The 25089-nt window shown below is 33.6% G+C and overlaps 2 protein-coding genes across 2 annotated transcripts; one reads left to right on the forward strand and one right to left on the reverse strand.

Moving 5' to 3' along the window:
- The first annotated feature begins 1616 nt into the window (after positions 1-1616).
- LOC106138421 (ATP-binding cassette sub-family C member 4) lies at positions 1617-23658 on the forward strand. Its single transcript, XM_013339562.2, has 24 exons — positions 1617-2252; positions 4717-4965; positions 5054-5261; positions 5988-6213; positions 6405-6561; positions 6963-7212; positions 7330-7584; positions 8648-8815; positions 9792-9929; positions 11468-11635; positions 11834-11971; positions 13520-13607; positions 14057-14189; positions 15365-15622; positions 15752-15941; positions 16702-16838; positions 17073-17213; positions 19326-19432; positions 19576-19865; positions 19991-20113; positions 20197-20319; positions 20460-20620; positions 20720-20825; positions 21669-23658. Exons 1-24 carry the CDS (start codon positions 2179-2181, stop codon positions 21867-21869), a joined length of 4089 nt encoding a protein of 1362 aa, XP_013195016.2. The 5' UTR covers positions 1617-2178; the 3' UTR covers positions 21870-23658.
- LOC106138422 (DNA replication complex GINS protein SLD5) lies at positions 23484-24834 on the reverse strand. Its single transcript, XM_013339563.2, has 2 exons — positions 24097-24834; positions 23484-23888 (listed from the first exon to the last, which is right to left on the reverse strand). Exons 1-2 carry the CDS (start codon positions 24674-24676, stop codon positions 23815-23817), a joined length of 654 nt encoding a protein of 217 aa, XP_013195017.1. The 5' UTR covers positions 24677-24834; the 3' UTR covers positions 23484-23814.
- Positions 24835-25089: the final 255 nt, after the last annotated feature.

Here is a 25089-nt window from a genome sequence, read left to right on the forward strand (position 1 = left end):
ATGCCTTGAGTTCATTGAAATGACGATAACTTTTTTTAGTGAACCGATTTTGATGAAACAAACTTTAAATGTTTTTCTGAGTTAAAACAAAGCAATTGGTGAAAGTTTTAAGTAAATCGGTTCTTTCGGAGATAAGCGTAATCATACATAAAGACAGAAAAAAAAATGTTTGCTTTCTATTATTCATCTAAGTGGCCCTCTATCCATGTCTGTCAAAAAAACTAAATGTACAGACAAAATATTTTTACTGTTTTATTATATGTATAGATTATCCAGTAACATCCAGTTTTGATATTCAGCACTTTTTTGCTTGCGTAATGCACACATAAAACAAAGTGGTAAAATGTTTAAACAAACTTGATGAAGATTTATGTACATAGAAGCTTACCTACGTGTACATAACACGGTAATGTTAAGATAATTTTTTTATTGCATAGGTACCCAAGGGGATCGTTGGATAGGTTTCTTAAAATCATTGTAAGAAATTTACGTTTTAGGGATACGTTTGCGATATTTTAACTTAGGGCACCATTTTACGATGTGAAAGTTCATGGTAATTGATGGTAGGTACTTGTACTAAACATGTGAAAAAATGAGCCTACCTACTTGAATAGTAAAAATTGTTGAAAATCACGTTTTTTCTGTGATGGGGCAAACGAACAACTATGTAGGTGTTTGTGGCCCAGCACTGAAGTTTAAAAATTAAAGCAATAAGCTCAAATCTGACTCTTCAACATTGAAGACTATGTGCTATATGCCATTACGCACCATCCTCTAGTTTGATAAGGGATACATACATATAATCACGTCTATATCCCTTGCGGGGTAGACAGAGCCAACAGTCTTGAAAATACAGATAGGCTACGTTCAGCTGTTTGATAGAATTGAGATTCAAATATTGATAAGGGATTCAATAAGATATCCAGTCAGTAGTGACTAGAGTAGGAAGCAGTGAACAAACATACTCTCATAAAATGACGTCTATCCCGGAGGTGTCGCTTCATAGGTACTAGTAATGAATGTGAATATATCTAGATTTATTCTGCTTTAGGTAACTCTGGATGCCTTTGAGTTCGATTTACAGCAAGGATATAGTTTAGTGTTTTGTTTTAATTATTATTTTCCACCGAGCACTGCTCGAATCGTTCACTCGAGTAATAAGTAATTTCAGTGGCAGCTGGGAGCACCTACCTTTCGCGACGCCCTCTGGTGGCTTCAGAAGAAGTTTATTAATAGGTTTTAAAGTACTTATATATTAAAATTGAAAAAGTAATATGTTTTCGTTTAAATGTTTTTTTCGGCCGCCTCTGCACATATTGAAGGGCAATGTTTACGAAACTACAGTACCTACAACTTGGTCGACGGATCATAGTCGTTACAAAAATCATCAAATCACTTGGCGAGTGTGAGTATCCCTCATGATCGAATATGTTATATGTGAGATAATGTTTGACGCGTGACGTGTCAAAATAAGATAACAATGTGGAACTGATTTTGCAAAGATAGAGACTGGTTTTATGTGCCTACCTATCTAGGCACATAAAGTAATGCTGTATCATGGTGAAGAGTAAACAAGACGAGCTATGTAACAAGTATATTTATGGTTGATAAATCGTACTACAAGAACACTTTGCGTCGGTCGCTATCGCGGTTGTGATGTTCATGTCAATCAGTTTGCGGGTCGCACTCCCTCCCCAGTCCGCCGGCGGCGCCCGAATTATCTAGCCGCGTCGTATGTACGAATTGTTGTACTCCAGTCCATTAACAAAGTATTTGCTGTGATAATAGTGTAATTATATATAAACTGAATAAGTATAAAATAAAATTTAAATCCAGTGATACTAACAAATTAGTGGAAAACAAAGTTTAATTAACTAAAGTGAATACAGAGCCGCAGGCGCCGCAGCTTTTCTTAAGATTCTGAGAAGATTTAAAAAATCTCAGTCGCAAAATTGTTATGCAATCTGTATTCCGGGCAAACTAATGCCATGGCCGTTCATCCTCGTTAGTCGTATAATTGAATGATTTATACTTAGATTAATTTGAAGTACTTAGCAAAATACCTAATTGTGAAACACAAATCGTAAATGCGTGGTCACTAGGCACTCCGACACGTTTTGCTTTATGGTAAAATCACCAACCTATTCGACTTAGGAGCACATCGAAGATTGGAAGATCATGGAGTCAAAAGTGATTTTAAAAGAGAAGAACCCTGATGAGCAAGCTAACATTATATCTAAAGTATTTGTAACGTAAGTAACTATCTTCTTGGCTATTAAAAAGAATATAACTATATCGGATAATTTTGTTACGGAAGAATATAATAGGTACTTTAGTTACAAAATTAACAAAAAAAAACTGATTTATTATACTATAACTATATTTTTTTATGTTATTACCATAGTATTTACTTCGCAGCAACCTGTTAATAAGTAAAATCTTACATTTAACAAGAAATAAAAATGTAGTTTGTGAATAAGTACCTATATGATAGCTTCTTTGCGCGGAGACTTGAAACCCTACTTCCTTCGGCAGGTAGGTAATTCCCATTTAGTGTTTTTGACTTTCAAACCCAGAAGCTCCCAATTTACTTACTCTTACTCGAATCTTGACTCGACTCGCTTATGACGCCTTAAGGCGTATTTTTTTTGCAAATTACGAAATAAAATATTTCGTAATTCGCAAAAAAATATCTATGAAATGAATTCTTGAAAATCATTTTTTAAAATTATCTTGATATATTCTACGAACAGCTATCTACCTCGTAAGCCCCCACGTTGTGTGTATGACAATACAATGCCCACGGAAAGAAATCTCAAGAATTAACTAAGTATTTTGTAAACCAAAACCCAGCACTTGACAAGACGGCTTTTCAAAACCAAAGCAGATTTAAAACATTCATTGAAGGTCTGACTAAATTTTACAGGAGAGTTGGTACACTCAACATTTTCTTGCGCCATTTAAAATTCAACGTCTTTTTTATGCCCTTCCTGTTTTCATACGATTATTTATGACTTGATTTATTTCACGAAATAGTTAAATTGAATATTATGATAATAAAAAAATCAATTATGTTTTATTAAAATGGGTTAATTAATGACAAACTAGATAAACGACATCTTAGAATATAATGACACAATAGACAATCATGTGTTTTCTTAGTATCGACTTAATTATAAATGGTCTTCTACCATTTCACCTTTAATTTGTTTCCGACATTAAAGGCACTAGTTGGATACCTTGGTGGCAGAGCGGTGCTTCGTAAACGGCAGAAAAAGCATAAAAAGTAGCAAAAACAAAAAAAAAAACTCAAAATACAACCAAAAATATATTTAACACAAAAAATAAAACTATTCGCTGCTACTTATTATTTATTTATGGTTTCTCTTATGTACGTCCACCGAGCACCCCTCGGTCACCCAGTTCTGACTTACTATAATTTATTAAAGACTAGCTGTTGCCCGCGACTTTGTCCGCGTAAATTTCGAGTTGAAACTACAATTGGTGAAGGTTGTAATAAAATCGGTTTAGTACTTTTGGAGATAAGCGTTAGATACAGACAAAAAATGTCCATCTATTTCATTTCATTGTCCATCATTCAAAATAATAAATGTACAAACAAAATATTTTACCGTTTTATTATATGTTGTAATTTGATTTTCAGTTTTTTAAAATAAAATACTCACACAACACAAAAAAAATATTTATAATAAAAAAAAATCTTGTTGTTGTGCTTGGGATAGAATTTCAGGATAAAAAATAGCCTATATTCTAATCCAGGTTACTAACTATATCTGTGCCGAATTTCGTTCAGATCCGTTCGGTAGATTTTGCATGATGTGCGTACAAACATACAGACAGGCAGACGGACAGACATACAGACAAAAATTCTAAAAAAAAAAAATTGGTTTCTAGTGACCCTCAAAAGACCCCTTATAATTTTTTTTCTTAAATGTCTTCAATGTACAGACAAAGTTCAGTTACAGTTTTATTATATATGTATGGATGTATGGATACGGATTGATTTTCTCCGTTTTATAACTACTTATTTTGTGTACCAAAAACCTAGTAAGGGAGAATCCCAATTTTAAGATCTTAGTAAGAGACCTATTACAAATACAAAATCCTAGCAGGTTAAAATCACAAAACCAAAAATCCAGCATGCACGTAGGTACCGTATTTAATAGGTATTTGTGCTCGGAAATATTATGTTAGTTTTTTGATTTTGTTAGTACAGATAATGAAGTGCACTTGCTTGGCTTATACATGTTCATAACTCTGATGTTATTTAAGATCTTGCATCTGAAAATGTCTAAATTAGGCATTTTTCACCTGATAACCAGCGTCATGATGTCACGGGCATGTCATGAATTCAAGCTGTATGGAGTCTTCATATATTTATAGTAAGTTAAAATGGGATTTTAACATTATTTGAAAGTATGTGGGTATCTTCATACTTGATTGCGCCAATAAAGCATTTTCTTCCTCTCGGTCTTCAAATATAACCTTAGACGTTGCGCAGAGCGTCGCGTCAGTCTCCGTGAGAATGTCCGGGAATAAAAGTAGAATAAAAGTATGTTACTCTAGTAAAGTCTCTAATGTAGTTTGGCAAGAATGCAATAAAATTCAATAAAAATAACAATTTTCTTTAAATGATTATGGATAAAAAAGCCTTTTTGACGAGCTCTTAAAAGTTAAAATGTACATTTGTTCCAGATGGAGTTTCAGTTTATTCCGTCGCGGATACAAACAGGGTCTGTCTATAGGAGACTTATGGCAAGCGCGAGACTGCGATCGCTCGGGCAGACTCACGGACCGGCTGGAGGAGGCCTGGGAACAAGAGTTAGCTAAAGCTAAACAGGACAGTACTTACAAGCCATCACTTTCCAAAGCAATTGTACGCTCATTTTGGCTCGAATATATGTTATGCGGAATTCTGGTTGGACTACTCTTTATCATTTTCTGGTATGTTAACGAAATCAATAATTGGTCTTTTCATTATTTTATGTACTTAATTAGGTACCTACTTATTATTTACACATGTTTGTTTCAGGCCCTTAATCCCGTATACTTTAGGTTTATTCATAGATTATTTTGCTAGACCAAGAACACCAGAAAGTTATAGAAATGCTCACATATATAATTTCTTAATGAATCTTCTTAGTGCAGGGACAGCTTTATTGTTAAATCATCTACAGTTATCTCAGGGTTGTGTTGGAATGAGAGTCCGAGTAGCTTGCTGTTCCCTTATATATAGAAAGGTAAGATATTTGTTTCTTCTGATTGTGAAGTTAACGCTAGAAATGGGAGATTATCAGCATTACAGTTAAAGAAAATAACACACCAGTCACTAGTTTTGTATACATCAAATCAGAATCGTTATCTTCATATTGGTAGATACTGCTGTAGTTATATCAATATCGACTTTTGATGTGTTATAAAGGACTTATTCATTCCATAATCGCAATTCAAAGATCTATTACATACACACAACGATATGAGAATCACTTGTGTTCGTATAATATTTAAGCTGGCCGATTATAATTCAAATAAACTTTTAATTTTCCTACCAAGAGGAAATTCAACAAAGCAACATATTTGAGCCGGGTTTAGTGTATATATTAATTGGCTGGGTGCGGCAACATTTAGCTAACACTTTTTCTGTGACAAAGTATAAGTTAAATAGCGGGACTCATTTCTCAGGTAGTTTATTTAATACAATTATAGCTACTCTATATGGACCAGGCTGGTCCTCAAGTTCTGGCACAAACACTTCAACTTGAGAATTTCTTAATAACACCAGTACAGAATAGGGGCGTAGTTTTTCAAATCTTCCGACCCGTGGTACTTAATTGGGATTATTTTAAATTTTTGAATTATTTGATTTTTACTGTTTTATTATACATACATATGTATTGATGATGAAATTGACTACACATATTGTTTCGATAAAAAAGAACTTTATAAATCTATATTTTGAATTTAAGATTTTGAAACTCAACCGTGCTGGTATGGACAAAACTGAGGCTGGACACGTGATAAACTTAATGTCTAACGACGTCAGTCGTTTCGATTTAGTGGCCTTGTTCCTGAATTACCTGTGGGTGATGCCGATTGCTGTGCCCGTGGTGTCATATCTTGTTTGGCAGCATGTTGGCTGGGCGACTCTTGCAGGGCTCGCCGTAACCTTCCTTCAAACTGTGCTGGTACAAGGTATTAAAAGCAATAATTGTCTTAACTATCGTCCTCAAATCACTTTTTCTCTTTAATCGCTTATACCATTCCCTGTTGCCTACCGAAAGAGGTTTTTGATTAGATTGTTTGATGATCGCATATTACTTCGCATATAATTAATGAGTATAGATTTACTATAGGCTGTTATAATTCATGTTTATTTTTTTCAGCTTATTTGAGTAGCCGCCAGGGAATTTTAAGGGGCAAAATTGCAAAACGGACGGACGAGAGAGTAAAAGTTATGAGTGAATTAGTTAACGGAGTACAGGTGATCAAAATGTACGCTTGGGAGAAGCCGTTTGAAAAACTTGTGGACAAGTTAAGGAAGTAAGTAGAGACAGCATTGCATAATTACACACGGCAGAATGAGTTCGTTCTTCTGAAGGATTTCAATCTTTGTCGTTATAACAATTAAATAGTGTTTTCGGTGGCGGTTCTTTTACTGCCGTCTATGGACTTCATTGCAGATTCAAATTTTAAAGCTCGGGTACGCATTTAAGTGACACTTTATTGCCAAGATGGTCATAAAGAAGAAATAAATAAAATTCAAAGAACTTCACACAACTTTACTTCGGTTTTATGTTTGTACCTATAGTTACCTATAGGTCTGACGCAGCCACGCAAGCTTATTAATCAACTGCTATCGATTTATTAATGGCATCTAGGGTCTATTAGGGAAAGTTACAAGTTCTGCGACTACGAATTTATGTGTCATGTACTTTTTTCAGGATGGAAGTCAATTTCATAATGCGCACATCGATGATTAAGGCATTCTCTACGGCGCTTAGTGTATTTACAGAACGTTTTATACTGTACGCGACATTGGTCACCTTTGTATTAATAGGTGGCCACATCCATTCTGGCATCACATTTTCTTTGGTGCAATATTTCAACCTTTTACAACTAGCCTGCAACATATTTATCCCGCTTGCTTTGTCTTTTCTTGCTGAAACTAAGGTCTCCATCCGAAGAATTGAGGTAGGTAACATTGTCAAATTCGATTTATATTTCGAGACTAATTATTCAATTAAATTGTGGTGATTTTATTTATGTAATTTCATTTCAATGAAATAAACGATATTACTTATTTTACAGGAATTTTTGCTTTTGGACGAAGTTAAAAGGCCAAAATTAATACAGACTAATTTAGAGATGAACGACCTAAAATTAAACAACTCGAACAATCACACTAAGAATGATATAGACAAGATTAAATCTACTGCACTGGTCATAACAGGAGTCAGTGCGACCTGGTTGGAAGATCCTATAGTGTGCACATTAAGAAACATTCACTTGACAGCGGCTCCAGGGGAATTTATTGGTGTGGCTGGCCTTGTGGGTTCTGGGAAGGTGAGATGACTTTTAGAATCTACCAGTGCTAAAATAAGTCTCATTTAGCTTATCCTGGGTCTTGGATCTACTTATATAAGTAGTTATTATAAAATATAGTCTCGTTGAGTTAACACAAGTCTAGAACTTACTTCGAGGCTAACTTAGAACGGACCTTAAATAGGAAGTCGACTTTTTATTTGTTAGAATTAGATACTCGTAAATGGTGTACGTTATTATTACAATACTTACTGCATGTATGAGATAAATTTTGTTCAGACAATATCAGTTCGACGATGAAACGTTATCATTCAGCGAGACGAGTGTTTAAATTGTACTCAATTAAAGTGCCACGCGTCACTTGCCACGTCACAAAAGCATGTGTGTATGTATAAAACAAGCCCGATGTCCATGGCATCGCCTATAGGAATTACAAGCTTATTTTCCTCAAAAGTATTCAAATCTTAGTTTTTGTAACTTCACTTACTGAAAATCCGGTCGAAATGGCTATAAATTTATACAAGATGTATAGCTTTGATGTTTCGTGATATAACATAGATACCCTTAAGCGGACTCGTAGATTATAATTATGTTCTCAGGATTAAGTCTGCTTATTTTACAGTTATAGGTACTTGTATGTATTTATTAGAGTGCAGCTACGGCTTCGCCCGTCGTATTACACAGCCTATAACACCTGCAGATAATGTACCTTTTTCACGGTGAAACAGTTTTCACGATTGGTTCAGTATTTCCGAAGAATAGCACATACTGCATCTTACAAAAAATATCAAATGCTTAAGTTTACCTCTTCATTATATCAGAGTAGAATAGAGATTTTAGTAGTAGATAGAAGTATACAGACGTTTACATTAAATATTTGATTTAACATTCATAAACGATATTACATAATCTCGTTTTCTTCTAATGATAAAACTTTAAGTCATACTCTATGGAGTAGGGGTGTCGAGAGGTAAAAGTTTTTTTTCACTGAAGATAATATGGGAAATTTTACCGATAACAGTTAGAAAATATTTTATTATATGGAAATAGAGTAACTGGAAATTTATAAAAATAAAATTTACAGTCATCGCTTCTACAATTAATCCTGGGAGAGTTGGTTCCATCGCACGGCGTGGTATCTTTGGGCGATGCGCGCATTTCCTACGCAAGCCAAGAGCCTTGGCTGTTTGTGGGTTCTGTCAGGCAGAACATCCTCTTTGGGCTGCCCTATGATCCCGTCCGTTACAAAAAGGTAGGTATTATATTATATTTACTTCGATTAAAATGAAATAAACCATTTTTTCTTGGCATAAAAGGCCTAAATAAATATCTGCGCTGCTTTATAAAATATTTTACATTATAATAATCACTAGCTGTGCCCGTGACTTAGTCCGCGTGGAATAGTTATTTTGGGCATCATTGAAGCCCTCAAGGATAAATAACTTTCCCCGTTTTTTTTCTAATTTTCCATTATTTCTTCGCTCCTAATAGTTGCAGCGTGATAATATATATATAGCCTAAAACCTTCTTCGATAAATGGTCTATTCAACGAAAAAAGAATTTTTCAATTTCAACTAGTACTCCCTGAGATTAGCGCGTTCAAACAAACTCTTCAGCTTTATAATATTAGTATTAGATTGAAGTATTTAACTTTGCCACATATTATAAGAATACGTGGTTGCTGCTATGTCATCAGTCATTTAAATCGGCAAACATGAGTGTTTAAAGTGTAATTATTATTTGCTAAAAGATACGGAAGGTGAGGTATAAAGGGGGTGTATTATAAAGATATTATAGAAAGATAACTACTACATACACGTAGAAAGATGTTTTCCAACTCTTGCATTTGTTGAGTTCATAGAAATTCGGCGTATAATTATCACGATTGGCTTTTAACGTTATTTTCCAACGTTTGTTAGCTTTAAATATACATATTATAGAAGAGATGATCATATTTGTGGGTAATGACGAAAAATATTTACTTCTATATATTTCTATATATTAATGGTCTGTCTGCATGCTGTTGGGAAACTGACGAGTTATGAGGATCTACACCACAAAGCTAAAAAAATATTCCTTTTGCATATTTACTACTATTTTAAGCTCATAGTCGTATTACCATTTCAATTTGTGTCAAAGCTTCGACTAAAAGATAATGCCATTTAATAAAGTCCATCTCTTTAACATTTTTATTCAGTGCAATAAAGAAAATATAAATTTGTAAACAGGTGGTAAGCGCATGTGCGTTGGTGCGTGACTTTGAACTGCTTCCGGCTGGAGACGCTACCATGGTGGGTGAGCGCGGTTCCAGCCTTAGCGGCGGACAACGTGCCCGCATCGGCCTCGCTAGAGCATGTTACCGACAGGTAATCCATAAGTTCGAATATTATAAAGAATATCCGGGATAATGGACAAAAGGCCCAAAATGGGCTCCTTTCCTATGGGTAAGAATGTAAACAGGATTTACGCCAAAAGGAAAAAAAAAGATTTTAAAGAGTAAAGTTGCCATATTTGCAACGCATTCACTTATAATAATAAATAACCTGACCTTAACAAGAAAACACATGCTTCCTTCCTGGAAATCACTCGGAAAGGAAGATAGGGAAAAAATATTACAATTACCAGTTACGATTGTGAATGGAATAATGGATTTTATAACGCCAAAAGTATACTACAGCTTCAGCAATTTTTTACTATTTATGAGTCATAGGATTACAAGGAGTTCGTCAAATATATTTTTTATTTATATTTTATTTGTTTTTTTGCATTCTAGACTTTTTTTTACTATACAAACGTTTTTTTAAGTTTTGAAATATATCACTTCAAAAACCAGCCATGTGCTAATCGGACTCGCGCACGAAGGGTTCCTGGTAGTACATCATCACGCTTGTTACTTAAAGATTTATTATTTACTAGCTGTGCCCGCAACTTCGCCCGCGTGGAATAGTCATTATGGGCATTATTGAAGCCCTCACCTATTTCATCCCCTTGGGATAGAATTTCAGGATAAAAAGTAGCCTATATTCTAATCCAGGCTACTAACTATATCTGTGCCGAATTTCGTTCAGATCCGTTCGGTAGATTTTGCATGATGCGCGTACAAACATACAGACGGACAGACAGACAGACAAGAATTCTAAAAAAAATTGTTTTGGCTTCTATTGACCCTAAAAGACCCCTTATAGTGTTTTTTTCTTAAATATCTTCAATGTACAGACAAAGTTTAGTTACAGATTTATTATATGTATGGATATGGATATTCACGTTTTTACCTGTTCATTGATCGACCAAAAAGTTGTTTAAAACTTACAATTTTAATAAAATTGTTATTAATTTTGAAAGGTTACAAGTTAATATTCTGTGAAAATTTTTAGCGTCTAGTATTACTATTATTAATAACGAACAAAAAATACGAAAAAAACACGTTTATGTTATGGGAACTTAATATATTTGTATATAGGTATTTTAATTTTCAGTATTTGTTGTTATAATAGGAACGGAAATAGGTACATAATTTGTGAAAATGTCAGCTTCCTATCTATCACGGTTTATGAGATACAGAATTGTGACAGCAGGAGAGAGTTATTAACCTTTAGGTACGGAACTCTGAAAACGAAACACATAATCGTAACAAAATTAAAATGACACAAACAAACTAAATCAACTTAGTATTTTTTGGATTCCGTTTTTATCTAATTATACAACATGGATTATTCAAAAATAATATTTTTTCAAGTAATTAACTTGAACAGTGAAAAGTGATAACACTGATAACAATGTTGAATAATCTTAATAGATATGCTTCGCAAATATAACTGTAACCTCACCTTAAGCTGAAATAAACATTGCGATGATGTTGTAATCTGCGTCATATATCTAAGGAACCTAACATTTTTATTTACAGGCGGATATTTATCTACTGGATGATCCGCTCTCCGCGGTGGACACCCACGTTGGCAAACATTTAATATCGGAATGTGTTACGGGTCTGCTCAGACATTCTACGCGGATTTTGGTCACACATCAGTTGCATCATCTTAGGACTGCCGACAAAATCGTTATTCTTCACAATGTAAGTTTTCGCTTTTAAGGAAAATTATCCTTACAATAATAACTTTTTTATTTAACTACGATTTCATTGAGTCTATTAATAAAATATCAAATTTGAGAACAAATGCAAAACAATCTCTTTATATATTTTTTTACTTTTATACGTAATTAAAAATAGGTGCCTACTGTAATATGCAATAACAAATTGAACGTTTAACAGGGAGAGATTGAGACCATGGGTTCATTCGAGGAGGTATCGCGGTCGCCTCTATTTGCAGAGTTATTGGAAGAGGAGGAACCGCCAGCAGAGGAAGGAAGCAGGCCCCAGGTGTTACGACAGCGTACAGTTTCTATTCAGGTAAATTTATCATAACTGTTATTAATTTATTGATTTTATGTTTTGCTTAAGCTTATCTAATAACTACGTTAAAATGTGAAATTTGATTACTGTTTTAGCGAATTAACATTTGCATGTGGTCGTTGGGAATTACGTTTAGTTCGGCCCCTACAGAATGTCTCCGTTGTGATCAAAGTTTTTATTTAGATGACCGACTATAAAAAATGTAATTAAAGTTTTTTCATGAAACTTTAAATTGCCCGCGACTTCGTTCGCGTAAATCGGTAAAACCCGTTAATTTGCCTTATTGCGAGAATTTTCAGAAGTACTCGCTTAGAGGTGCACTCTATCTAGACTCTAAACCATATAAGCAACATGCATGCCAAATTTCAGAGTTAACAGATACGGCGGATTAAGCTGTACCTTGTCTGTCTGTCAGTCAATCACTCAGTAACGCAAAAGTTTTATCTATTTAAATAGCGATTCAATTGTTACTATAAGATATTTTCCACAATCTTTGAACAGATTTTATGCAATTTCCGCGTTATCATAGTTTAAACCACCGAATTTTGTAAATCATGATTACTTCCAAACCAGATAATTCTGGATGATAAATTTACACAGTTTGATAACGGCAACTTCTGAATTCCAATATGACAAACACATAATTCGCAATAAATCAATTAATCAACTAAATTGTCATCATTGGATAATATTTTTTATATTTAGATAAGGTTAAACTCGGTGTCATCTCTCTTGGTACTCTTTATATGTAGATTTTTTATCGTAATGTTTTTCTTATTTTAAGTATGTATTCTGCTGGGTAATTTAAATATAAGGTAAATACACGGATTGACATAATTATTAAAAATTATGGATTAAGCAATTGAAATAGTTATGTGCATAAACTAAAAATAAACATAACAATAAGATAAGAAAAACCAAATGTAAATGATAAAATATGTTCAACAATCTCTTTTCTAAATCTCTTCAACCTATCAAATATTACACAATATGAAGAAATTTTTACGCAATCAAGAAACACTAAAATCAGTAAAACTCAAATGAGATATTTCTTGATAGGAAAATTACGCAATATTACTTAAGTATGTATTATGTAAAACTTCCCGAAAGACGACGTACCGACAACTTAATGCATTTTGTATTATCTATGTAAACGCTGGAATGGGTAGACCTAGGTAGCTAACCGTATCTTGATCAAAGCGGGGACGTTGGGAAGAAGAAGAAATAGCAATAGATGAAACAAAAGCAGTTTTCAGGGACCGAGAAGAGGCGTGCCATATTCAAGTTTTTTCAAACGTAATCGTAAGATTACGGATTAAGAATATAAATTATTCTTTAATATTTATTTTTGATCTTCGAAACAAGCCCCCTTTATTTATACGTCCTGAGATGTATTTAAGACAGACACAGAGTAGGCTAGTAGTAGGTAGTGGTCTGAAATTACCTATGAATTTATTCCCTTGCGAGTCAGGATTTTTGCAATGTCAGCTTTTAATAATTTGCGAACAATGGGATAAAATTAAAAGCTTTTGTAATTTTTTTTAGTCACATTCAAGTACAAGCACATTTGGGAACAAAGAAGCGGAGAACGTGCTTGATGAACCTGAGGAAACCGCCGAGATGTCAGGAAGTGGTATGTCAACGAATATACATATGTATACAAAACATATTGATAGGTTCACTGAGCTTTGAGTTTTGATGACCGTATCGTAAAGTATTCAGATGTTCATACTAGGCTGCTTAGCGTTCAATTGGTCAGACTACACCATAATGACGAAATGCAGACATTTCTCATGCCATTGAACATATGATTACTCAGATGGCGTTATTATAAAATACAGAACAATATTTTGGATAGGCTTGGTAAGTTCTAATAATCAATATAAATGCGTAGTTAAAAAATTTTTAGGCAAAGGCAGAACCTCTATTGCTCATTCGTGGATCTTACTCAAAGGTCATGTAAAGAGGATATTAACCCAACATGATACATATTAAAAGTGACTGAGTTACATAATATTTTTAAGATACTTTTTACATTATTGACTGTGGAGAAGTCTATGAATAGTGTATTTTATGTCGCAGGTCGGGTATCTGGTGCAGTATATAGCGCGTATTTCCGTTCAGGCAATGGTTGGACCTTGCTCATTTTCATTCTCATCTCTATCGTGTTGGCGCAAGTGGTCACCTCCGGTAGCGACCTCTGGCTTACGCACTGGTAAAATATTTTTTTAAGCTTATTATTTGAAGGAAGCACTATTTCCAAGACTGCGTGTTACCAAGCTTCTAATCCTGAAGTCCTTCTAAGTGGGAACTAAAAGAATTTACCTAGTAGGTAAATTCTTTTAGTTCCCACTTAGTCTTCGCAAATTATGTCGCGAATTTACATTTATTTCTAAAATTCTAACATCACAATTTTGCAAATTAGTGTTAACTCTATCTACTAGTTTCAGATTAAGTTATGTTTATACTAGGCTAACCACGTCACACTTCTGAATAAGTAGGTACTTCTTAGATTTCCATATAGATCAATTTATACGTGCTGCCGATAAAACATACATTACAGCAGTAAAACAATTCTACAGTTCATAACGTCACGTCCTTTAAACACAACCTCGTTATTGATTTCCGTTTATCGACTCGACGCATGCGCTGCATAAGCTAACCATAAAATACCCAATATTGAGAACTTTCATACCGATTAGGCAAAAGGTAGCATATGTTCTTTTAAAAATATAAATATTATTTCAGAATCCTTAAAGTAAAAAATATAAACATTATTCCAGAAATAGCTACTTTTTTCTATGTAAAATTAAAATTCCTGTTCCTTTTTAATTTCGAGAAAAAAAGGCCTAGCCTATATTTGATCCCGGATAGTTAACTATATTCACACAAAATTTCAAAACAATGAAATACATGCAAGTCGTATTGAACAACGTTTATAAAAGGTAATTCAATCATGTGTTAGCTTAACAACACAATTACAGAAAATAAATACGTATTATTACAATCTATACTAATATTATAAAGCTGAAGAGTTTGTTTGAATGCGCTAATCTCAGGTACTACTGGTTCGAATTAAAAAAATATTTTTGCGTTGAATAGACCATTTATCGAGGAAGGCTTTAGGCAATAAAACATCACGCTGCAACTATAAGGAGCAAAGGAATTATGGAAAATGTGAAAAATAACGGGGAAAATAATTCATCCTTGAGGGTTTCAATGATGCCCAAACTAACTATTCCACGCGGACAAAGTCGCGGGCACAGCTAGTATATTATAATAATCCATAGCTCGCACACTGACACAATTATTTTATACAAATTTGCATCAAGTCTTATATGTAGTTTTCACCCCACCACATAAAATACAATGATAAATTTTATATTTCAGGATGAATGATGTCGATGCTAGAAACGCCGCGGTACCGTTCAGAGAAATCGGCAATGATAGTGCTACTACCTTCAATGATACCATGATATCTATCGAAACTATTTACAATAATGTAACATCAGATTCCAATTCAACGGTGGCACCTGAACAACTCGACAAACATGCAACATTATTCAATACGGAAATGGATTTCCATGCTTTTTACATTTACATTTGGACCATCGGCATCATTGGCTGTATCCTTCTTACGACTGGCAGGTATGTTGATAAATATAAAACAAACAACAATGAAATTATCATTAGGTACAATTACAACGTGCAAACGCTGTTTGTACGTTGCACTTTTTGTTTTCAATAGATTCAACATTTTAATTTTTTTTTTTTCAGATCAATTCTGTTTCTCTGGGCATGTATGAGAAGTTCCATTAAATTGCATAATCAAATGTTCAGTAACATTTTATCAGCCACCATGAGATTCTTCGATACCAACCCTTCTGGACGAATTCTAAACAGGTTTTCAAAAGACATGGGCATTGTTGATGAAATATTACCTAAGATGTATTTGGATAGCATACAGGTAATAAACTGAAAATTAATCTCAAGAAACAGAAATAAGGCACGTGAATAATCTAATCAACTCTAGTTGTTCTTTAGTGTATGCAATGTACTATAAGTCTTATTAATTAAAACTACTCATTTTAAAATATTTCCATACAATATAATTACATACACACATACATAAATTATGCCACTTTCCCGGAGGGGTAGGCAGAGACCACACCTTTCCACTTGCCACGTTCCCTCCATACTTCTTCATCCACATTCAAAACTCTTTTCATGCAAGCTCGTCAGTTTCGGGTACTCTTAAATTGACCTTTTGCTAGAACGTCTCCGATTTGATCAAGGTATGTTCGTCTAGGCCTTCCCATTCAAACAGTTCTATTAATTTCTCGTAAAATGTGTGTTAAAAATAATATTAGCCTTAAAATCTATTTACAGCGGGGTTAGTATCTACTTGCAAAAATAACTTTGATAGTTCCAATATAAACAAAAATTATTTATAACGACATTTTCCATACTTCTCATCACACTCACACCTTATGATCATATACATAAATTTTATTAACACCTTATGTCGACCTCCATATTTGATCTTAATTTATTTGCGTATCACATTCCAACCTAGTCAATCACAGTAAAAGTGTAAATTGCTTGTCAGACTGTCAGAAGTGTCCATCCCAAAATTTCAACAAGGGTAAATTGCAGAAATTTTCCGTTAATACTTGAGGGTTTGAATGCCACTACTGATAAATATAGATATTTTTTTTTACTTACAGGTTTTCATGGTGATGATAGGTATTTTAGTTATGGTGGCCATTGTAAACCCATACATGTTGCTGACAACAGCGTTATGCGCCATTCTTATGTATCTGTGGACGATAATCTATCTTCATACTGCACAAGCCATTAAGAGGTAATTCTATTTTTTTAAAAGTAGCTCAGTAGACTAAGTAAGTGTAGCAAAAACCTTAAACTTGAAATAGAGCAGTTTTGGTTTCCTTCCTTAGTGTTAAAAATTTAAAGCTTCTTTGTTTTTCTCACTCTTATCTTTCCTTGTTTCACTTAACATGACATCAAAATACGTGACTTGATCTAAAAAAGAGTTAGTCTTAATTCGGAAGGTTAATTCTACTTCTCTCTTGTCTAGAGTGGAAGGCGTATCACGAAGTCCAGTGTTTTCTCATATGTCTGCAACAATGGCCGGTATAACAACAGTGCGTGCATGCGGCGCGGAGGAAATGTTACGAAGGCAGTTTGACGATAAGCAGGACGTCCACACATCCGCCTGGTATGTGCTTTACATTTTAAGTTTCTTAGTTGTAGCTTATTATAATTTTACCACCTACTTTCCAAGGGGTAAGGTAGTCCAAGGGCATATTCTATAGTTAGACCTCGAATCACATTGTCTAAAGCCTATAAGCACCACGTGCGTATGCGCGTGTTATGAGTATTTCAAATAGTTTCACGTAGGTTGTGATTGGAGCCTAATTAATTCTTACACCCACTTTTATTATGCCTAAGCTTTGTGTAAAGCCCATTTTTAGGCTATGGTAGTAAACGAGAAACTCTTATAGTTTCGCCATGTCTGTCTGTCTGTCCAATATACCGAATTTGGAAGGAAAACTAGCAAAGCTGAGTAGTAAGTAAAAACTAATAAGTTATAGGCGACCAATGTACTCGGAAAAGTAAAACTTCATACAAATTTGATCGGAAATGGTTGACAGTTGGTAGCTACGTAAAACAAGTACATACTTAAATATAGATTTAAAAACTACGTTTAGTTAAAAAAGAAAAAAAACCAGAAAATTATTGCAACGTTCTTCTTTCGTTGAGTTCTTTAAAGTTTCTTCATCTTGTCTTTTGTGGTTTCGCTCCTATCTTCAGGGTTATCATCAGAAAGTTAACGCCAACCAGATTAGGTCTGACTGGTGTGAGCTCGCTGCTGGTGTTCTTTCTCCCATACTTTTTTCTTTTTTTATAGATAGCATTACGGCTCTGCTGTCCTCCTCTTTTCATCTTTACGCTGATGATCTCCAAATTTATGCAGATCCCCACTTGAGGAATTCCACAATGCCGTCGGCTTTATCAACGCAGACTTTATTTGAATTGCGAGTTGGGTTCGGAATTTTGAACTTCCGATAAACGCGAACAAATCTCAGGCATTTGTTATCGATAGCTCAAATTTTATTAGAAGATTAAATTTATCCTTAGTACCCAACATCTCACTTAATGGTGTAATAGGCTATTTTACACCATGTAAAAAAATATTTAAAAATGCACGTATCTTATAGATTTTGTAAAAAATAAAAGAAAAACATCGATCATTATTCATAAAAGTGCAATATGGATTTTATAATTCAATTTAAAAAATCCTCTTTTTTAATCTGTTCTTCAAAAGTCGAAAACGCTATCCGCCATGTTGGGTACTGACGTGACGTCATACTTTTAGTAAACAAATATCGAATCGAAAACATATTGATGATGTCAGGCTCTGTTTATTTTGAAATTTTAAAATTTCTATCACGTTTTTGGGTTTTTACTCTTTAATAATTTAATAGAATCATGGAAGACGGTTTTGTGAAAGCAGACAATATAAATCTACCGAGGATTAATACGTTGATGGTTTCTCATTTTAATATCACTTGGCAGTGGAATCCACAATTTTTCTGGTGTTTTTATACTTGTATTCTTGCATTCAGGAACAAGACACCAACAATATGTATTGTAATTCATTATTACAAAAATCTTTTTACTTTAGTCTTACGTAGAGCCGTATTGTTTACTAAAAGTATGACGTCACGAGTCAAAACAGCATGGCGGATGGCGTTTTCGCGCGAAAATTCAAAATCATAAATAATAAATCGTTTTTAGAGCACTTTTCGGCTTCAAAAAATTTTAATAAAAATTCTATAGGTATAACACAGTCTCAGGATTGATTTAAAACAGTTTTCAAAAAAGAGTGTAATAGCCTATTATCCCTTTTACTGATAAAGTAGAATATCATATTTGATCAGACATTATCGTGGGCCCCTCAAAACAATGACGTAAGTGGAAAAATTTTCTACTCGCTACACGCCTTGTAACGACTTCAAAACTTCTTGCTTCTTAAAGCTAAAATTATGCTGGCTAGCTCACTCTTGCTACCACATCTTGACTACGTTGACATAGTCTATTTGGATTCGTCTGAAGAACTTCTCAATAAACTGGACCGTTTACAAAATGATTGTATTAAATATGTTTTCGGTTTCCGCAAATACGATTATATTTCGAAATTTGGTGATCAACTGAACGGAACAATGCGAGTCGCCCGACATGCACTTGACTGACTTTTCTAATAAGGTTTTATCAGGCTCTGTGTTGTTAACATTTATATAACTAATATTAAAAATATTAATTTCAGGTATTTGACGCTGGTGACAAACACGGCTTTTTCTATATGGTTAAGTCTTATCTCGGCTTTATATGTAATCATAGCTTCATATGCCTTTTTGATATTAGACAGTTATGGTAAGTTCCTGTAAAGTACTTTCTTTTCCAGTCTGTATTTAAAATTTTTAATACTCTTGATAATGTTTCTAATATTTAAAATCAGTTAATGATTTCAATGAGTTAATTTTAAATGTAGACTTCAATCGGGATTTCTTTTCCAGGTGGAATGAAATCTGGTAATGTTGGCCTGGCTCTCAGTCAAGGTTTGATCCTTGTCAATATGGTGCAATATGGAGTTAAACAGGCCACTGAAGTTGTGTCCCAGATGACTAGCGTGGAACGTCTTGTGGAGTTTACTTCACTTCCTCAAGAGATCACCAAAGGACCAGATCCACCCACCAGTTGGCCACAACGCGCTCGTCTTATTTTCAAAGATCTTTACCTCCGATATGATAAAGATTCTGATCCAGTACTTAAAAATTTGAATGTGACCATCGAAAGTGGTTGGAAGGTGTGTATAGTGTGTCATTAAAAACCGCAATGCCAACTCAATGCTATCATATCATGGTGCTTATCATAAAAATAAGGTTTTTGTACATTCTATTGCATTTGAAAATTATAACTTCGATTTTACAGGTGGGAGTTGTCGGCCGGACTGGTGCTGGAAAATCATCGTTAATATCCGCACTGTTTAGATTAGCACCAATAGAAGGAAATATATACATTGACGACGTCGAAACGGGAGAAATTGCTCTCAAGGTTCGTTTGACTTCTTCTGGCTAAATTATTTGACAATGCTCAAGAAAAAAAAACATATACATATTTTCGCTTAATATTTACAGGCACTCCGATCGAAAATTTCTATCATTCCTCAAGAGCCGGTATTATTCTCAGCTTCATTGCGATATAACATGGATCCTTTTGACAAATATACTGATGCTGACATTTGGAAAGCTTTAGAAGAGGTAAAACGTACATCTTTATAGATATTTATCTAACAAAGACCTACTGACCTACCGGACTATTTGGTTTTATTATTTTGTAACGCCTGGATCTACATGACTTTAGTTAGGAACGAATTTACATGAATTCTTCATTGATCTAGGTGGAATTAAAGAACGCGGTGAATTCCTTAGCATCGGCAGTATCATCCGGTGGCTCCAACTTTAGCGCTGGCCAGCGGCAATTACTTTGCTTGGCTCGTGCTGCTCTTGCTCGCAACAAGCTACTTGTATTAGATGAAGCTACTGCTAACGTTGATCCTAAGTAAGTTCCAATCCTCGTCACTGGTGCATTATTTTAAATTTTAATAAATCTATATTACATTATGTATGTAACTTGACTAACGTGTCCTGTTCTTTGCAGTACTGATGCGTTGATCCAAAAGTCCATACGCAAACATTTCTCCGAATGTACTGTGGTAACCGTTGCTCACCGTCTCCACACAGTCGCCGATGCTGATAGAGTAATTGTAAGTATTATCCATAGTTAATTTGCTTCATGGACGTCACCTTGGGTGTATTTGCTGTGCTTATGCTGTTCGGAGGATCCGACAATTGGCAGATGTAGCTACAGCTAGGCTTGTTTATTTCAGCTATTTTTATCTTTTGGTTTACTTTTATGGGGTAGCGCGGCTGATATACAAACTATTTTTATAATTCAGAATAGGACCGTTCGCGCAATTTACGGTTTAGAACCAAGAGACTCGTTAAGACAACTCTTTACGGAAATAAATATACCTACAGTAGCGTCCAAGTACATTTTACATAACTTGATCATTTATTTTAGGAGAGAACAACAATTTTAGTCGATTATTATTATACCGAGTTATTACGCCTTACATACATACGTACAAACATAAATCACGCCTTTTTCCCGGAATGGTAGACAGAGACCACATCCTTCCATTTGCCACGATTCGTGCATACTTCTTTCGCTTCATTCACATTCACAACTCTTTTCTTGCAAGGTCATCGGTTTCGGGTACTTTTAACCAGACCTTTTGCTAAAACGTTTCCAATTTGATCAAGGTATGTTTGCCTAAGCCTTCCCACTCCAACAGTCCCATTCACACTTCCTTTGTATATTTGCTTAGTCAACCTGTTTTCATTCTTCCTCTCGACAAGACCAAACCATCTAAGCATTCCCTTTTCTATTCCTGTCACTATTATTTCACATCATGACAGTACCAATTTATTTTATTATCGTAGTTTAAACAGAATAATCGCTTTTGTTCTAATGATTGTATGTGTGTACATATAAATAGTCTATTTAATATTTACGGTAACAAATAAAATAATTTATCGCGTTTCAGGTAATGGAGGCTGGTCAAATCGTCGAGTGTGGGCATCCACACGAATTGTTACAAAATGCGGAAGGTCACTTCACCAAGATGGTAAACCAGCTAGGGCCCGCGTCGGAGCAAAGCCTGCGCGATGTCGCATCGAAAGCCTATGCTGAACATATTAAATACGTGGATGCGGACGATCACAATACAGAAGTTGTTAAAGCTTAGGCCATATATTTATCAAACACAATTTATTTGTTTCAATTATGTATATCATGTGCGTCATGATGATTTTGTTGCGCTTAGTAAGTAGTAGTAAGGTTTCTATTTTGATCGAAATACAATACAAAAATTCTTTATTAGACTGTTACTAACAAAGAGACAAGTGCTAGACCGCTTTTTATTTGAAATACAACAGTGATTTTTTGTGAATGTAGAAACTTTAAGAGTAGAGTAGTATTTTCAAGAAATTTATGATTGAAGTTTTCAAGATAATATCCTGTAATTGTTTTAATGAAGGACACTATGTCTATTTTGACGATATACAGGTAACGATTGCATTATTTGCATTTATTACAAATTAAAATTTGTAATTTAATATACATATTAAGATAATGAATTTATAGCAATGTGTTCGTTTTTAAACATGTACATACTAAGTTCAATACTTTAATTAATAGAATTATCTATTTTCTTTAAATTTTAGAAAAAAGTCTATTAATATGGAATCAATGTGTGCCTATATTATATTAGATGTACTTAGACAAAGATATATGTCTGAAATTAAATAATGATAGCTAATGTCCATGCTGTGTCGTAGCTTTATTTTATTAATATTTCTGTATCCATTGTATTGTATTGTGTACTTATCAGATGTTTGATGTATTACTTAATGAAAAACCACTTAAATGAACGGAGAATGGTATACAAGCACTCTTTACCACTGTAAATAACTACTTAACGTGCTTTATTATTGGTGCATTTTATAAATATTTCTTGAAAAATTTTTTTTTTCTGATAAAATATATTTAAGCTAAGTATTATATAAACAAAGCCATTGTCACAAATTATACAATTTGGTAAAAAATATTGAATACCTGAAAGGACACCCTCTAGGGGAATATTAGCCAAGGTCAATATATTATTATACATTTATTCCATTTTTTTAATTTTGAATAGGAAGTTATATAAATAGCTATTAAGATATTTGATAATACTTAATGTGTTTAACACAAATTAAATTAGAACAAAAAACTCAATTCAAACCAAAATTATTATTTATTTATTCATTTAATTAGGGCACAAAATAATTCTCAAAAAAATGTTCTTATTTTAAACCACAACGTGGAGTTTGAATGGGTTTTTACTGCTTTTAAGACTAAATTGTCTTAAGTTTAATACAATACTAAATGCACTTTACCATGAAAAAATTTAAAATGTATGAGTGTAAACTGTTCCACATGCTGTTTACTTATATGTGTATTAATATTTATATGTAAATTTTTATATGACACAAGATATAAACTTTTTAAACTTTGATTGTGGATGGCCAAAGAATATAAAATATATTAATTCAATATATGATGACAGCCGGCTGATTAAGCTATTTACTCCATGTATATTTGATATGCATTCCACACCCAATTAAGATTGTATATCCAATAAAGTCACTGTGCCTTAACTGTTTAAATATTAAATTTATTGAGTTAAAAAGAAAACAATTACAGTTTGGCAAAGGAGTGAGTTTTACTTTTAATTGTAATCAAGAAAAAAAATGTATTTTTTAACATGTTTAATATTCACATTTTGGACTTTCTTTACAAAATATGCATGCATTGTATGTATTATATTAATTGTTACCTAAGTTATGAGTATATAATTATGAATAAGTTCATCTGTTACCAGTTCAAGACTTTCTTGCCAAGCTGTATGGACAATCACTATTCAATACAGTATAAATATAATTAATGAATAATTTACTTTTATTCAAATCAAATAAATACTAACTAGGTACTTACTGGAAATTCAAAATGTACTTATAGGTAAAAAAATATACATGAATATTAGTATATGGTTACATATAATAAATAGGTATTTATCATAATACATGTCTATTTCCATTTACAAATAACTTACAAGGTTTTATCCTGTCCTCTGCCTTATTCCTATGCACTCAAATCAACTGCACTTTACCATTCTTGACTAAATCTGATATGGGTTTGTACTGAAGAATATGTTGTGATCCAGCTAAAACAAATATAACTAATTAGTCTACATCTATATGAGACACATCTATAAGCCAAATCATTAAATAAGTATTTCACAAACTTAAACTCTGCCAGTGTTATAAAAGATTAGGGAATAACTTTGTGGCTTAAGGAAAACTTAGATCTGCAAATCCACGAAGTGAATGCAACTGGAGCAAATGCATAAAGTAGGAATAGTCTAAAGATACCTTCTAAATCTATCTCTTCATCTTGATCTCCAAAAATATCCTCTAAGACAACTCCAGCAACAGATTCATTTGCCCGAAGAAACACATGTGTTTGTAAATTAGGATGAACTGCCATCTTATTCATTTCAAAAGATTGCATATTATTTGGAACTTTATCTAGAATAACAGTCTTCAAATGATTCTCCATGTTTAGTAAATATTCTTGGGCATAGTTAAATTCTGATGGGGTCAGATAATTTGTACCAGATTCAATTCGTTGTTTTTCTTCATTTAAAATAGGTATACAATATTTTTCAATTTTACTTATCCTTGTTCTAAGATAATTACAAATGATAAACTTGATTCTGCTGAGTTCCATTTTATGAATAGACGCTCGAAGATCTGTTTTGGGCAATTTATTTATATTACGCTCCATATGCTGAATCTGGCCAAGCATACACTCAACCATATCATTTCGATGCGGAAGTATTTCTGGCGCCAACCGTTCGTTTTGCCATGCACTTTGAAGAGTTTTCAAAACCGTATCAGCTGTAATTTCTTCTTCTTCATCACTAAGTTCTATATCATCGTTTAGATCCATAGAATCAACAAATTAATAGGTAAATATAAAATTATAAACAACAGAAAAATAATATCATGTAGGTATTTGTGTTTTCAGAAAACAGTACTAAAACCAACGTGATAGAATTGTGAATTATTAATTTTATTTTTATTTGACTTGTCATTTGACGGTCAAATTTTGACCGGGGACGTAGGTCATTGTCAAATTTTGTTTATTGTTAAATTTGACATTGACATGACTTCAATTTGACAATGACATACGATGTTGCTATGTTTTAGGCCTAACTTACGGCCACGGATATGAGGTTTTTATGCCCTTCCAAAAACATCACGTCCTTCTGCTGCTTTTAGTTACTAGTCCTAGTCCTTACTTACTAGTTATTACACACGGCTTGACTGACAGAACTATATTAAGATTTTATTTTAAATATC

The sequence above is a fragment of the Amyelois transitella genome, chromosome 4 (genome assembly GCF_032362555.1).
Source record: "Amyelois transitella isolate CPQ chromosome 4, ilAmyTran1.1, whole genome shotgun sequence".
Taxonomy (NCBI): Eukaryota; Metazoa; Arthropoda; class Insecta; order Lepidoptera; family Pyralidae; genus Amyelois; species Amyelois transitella.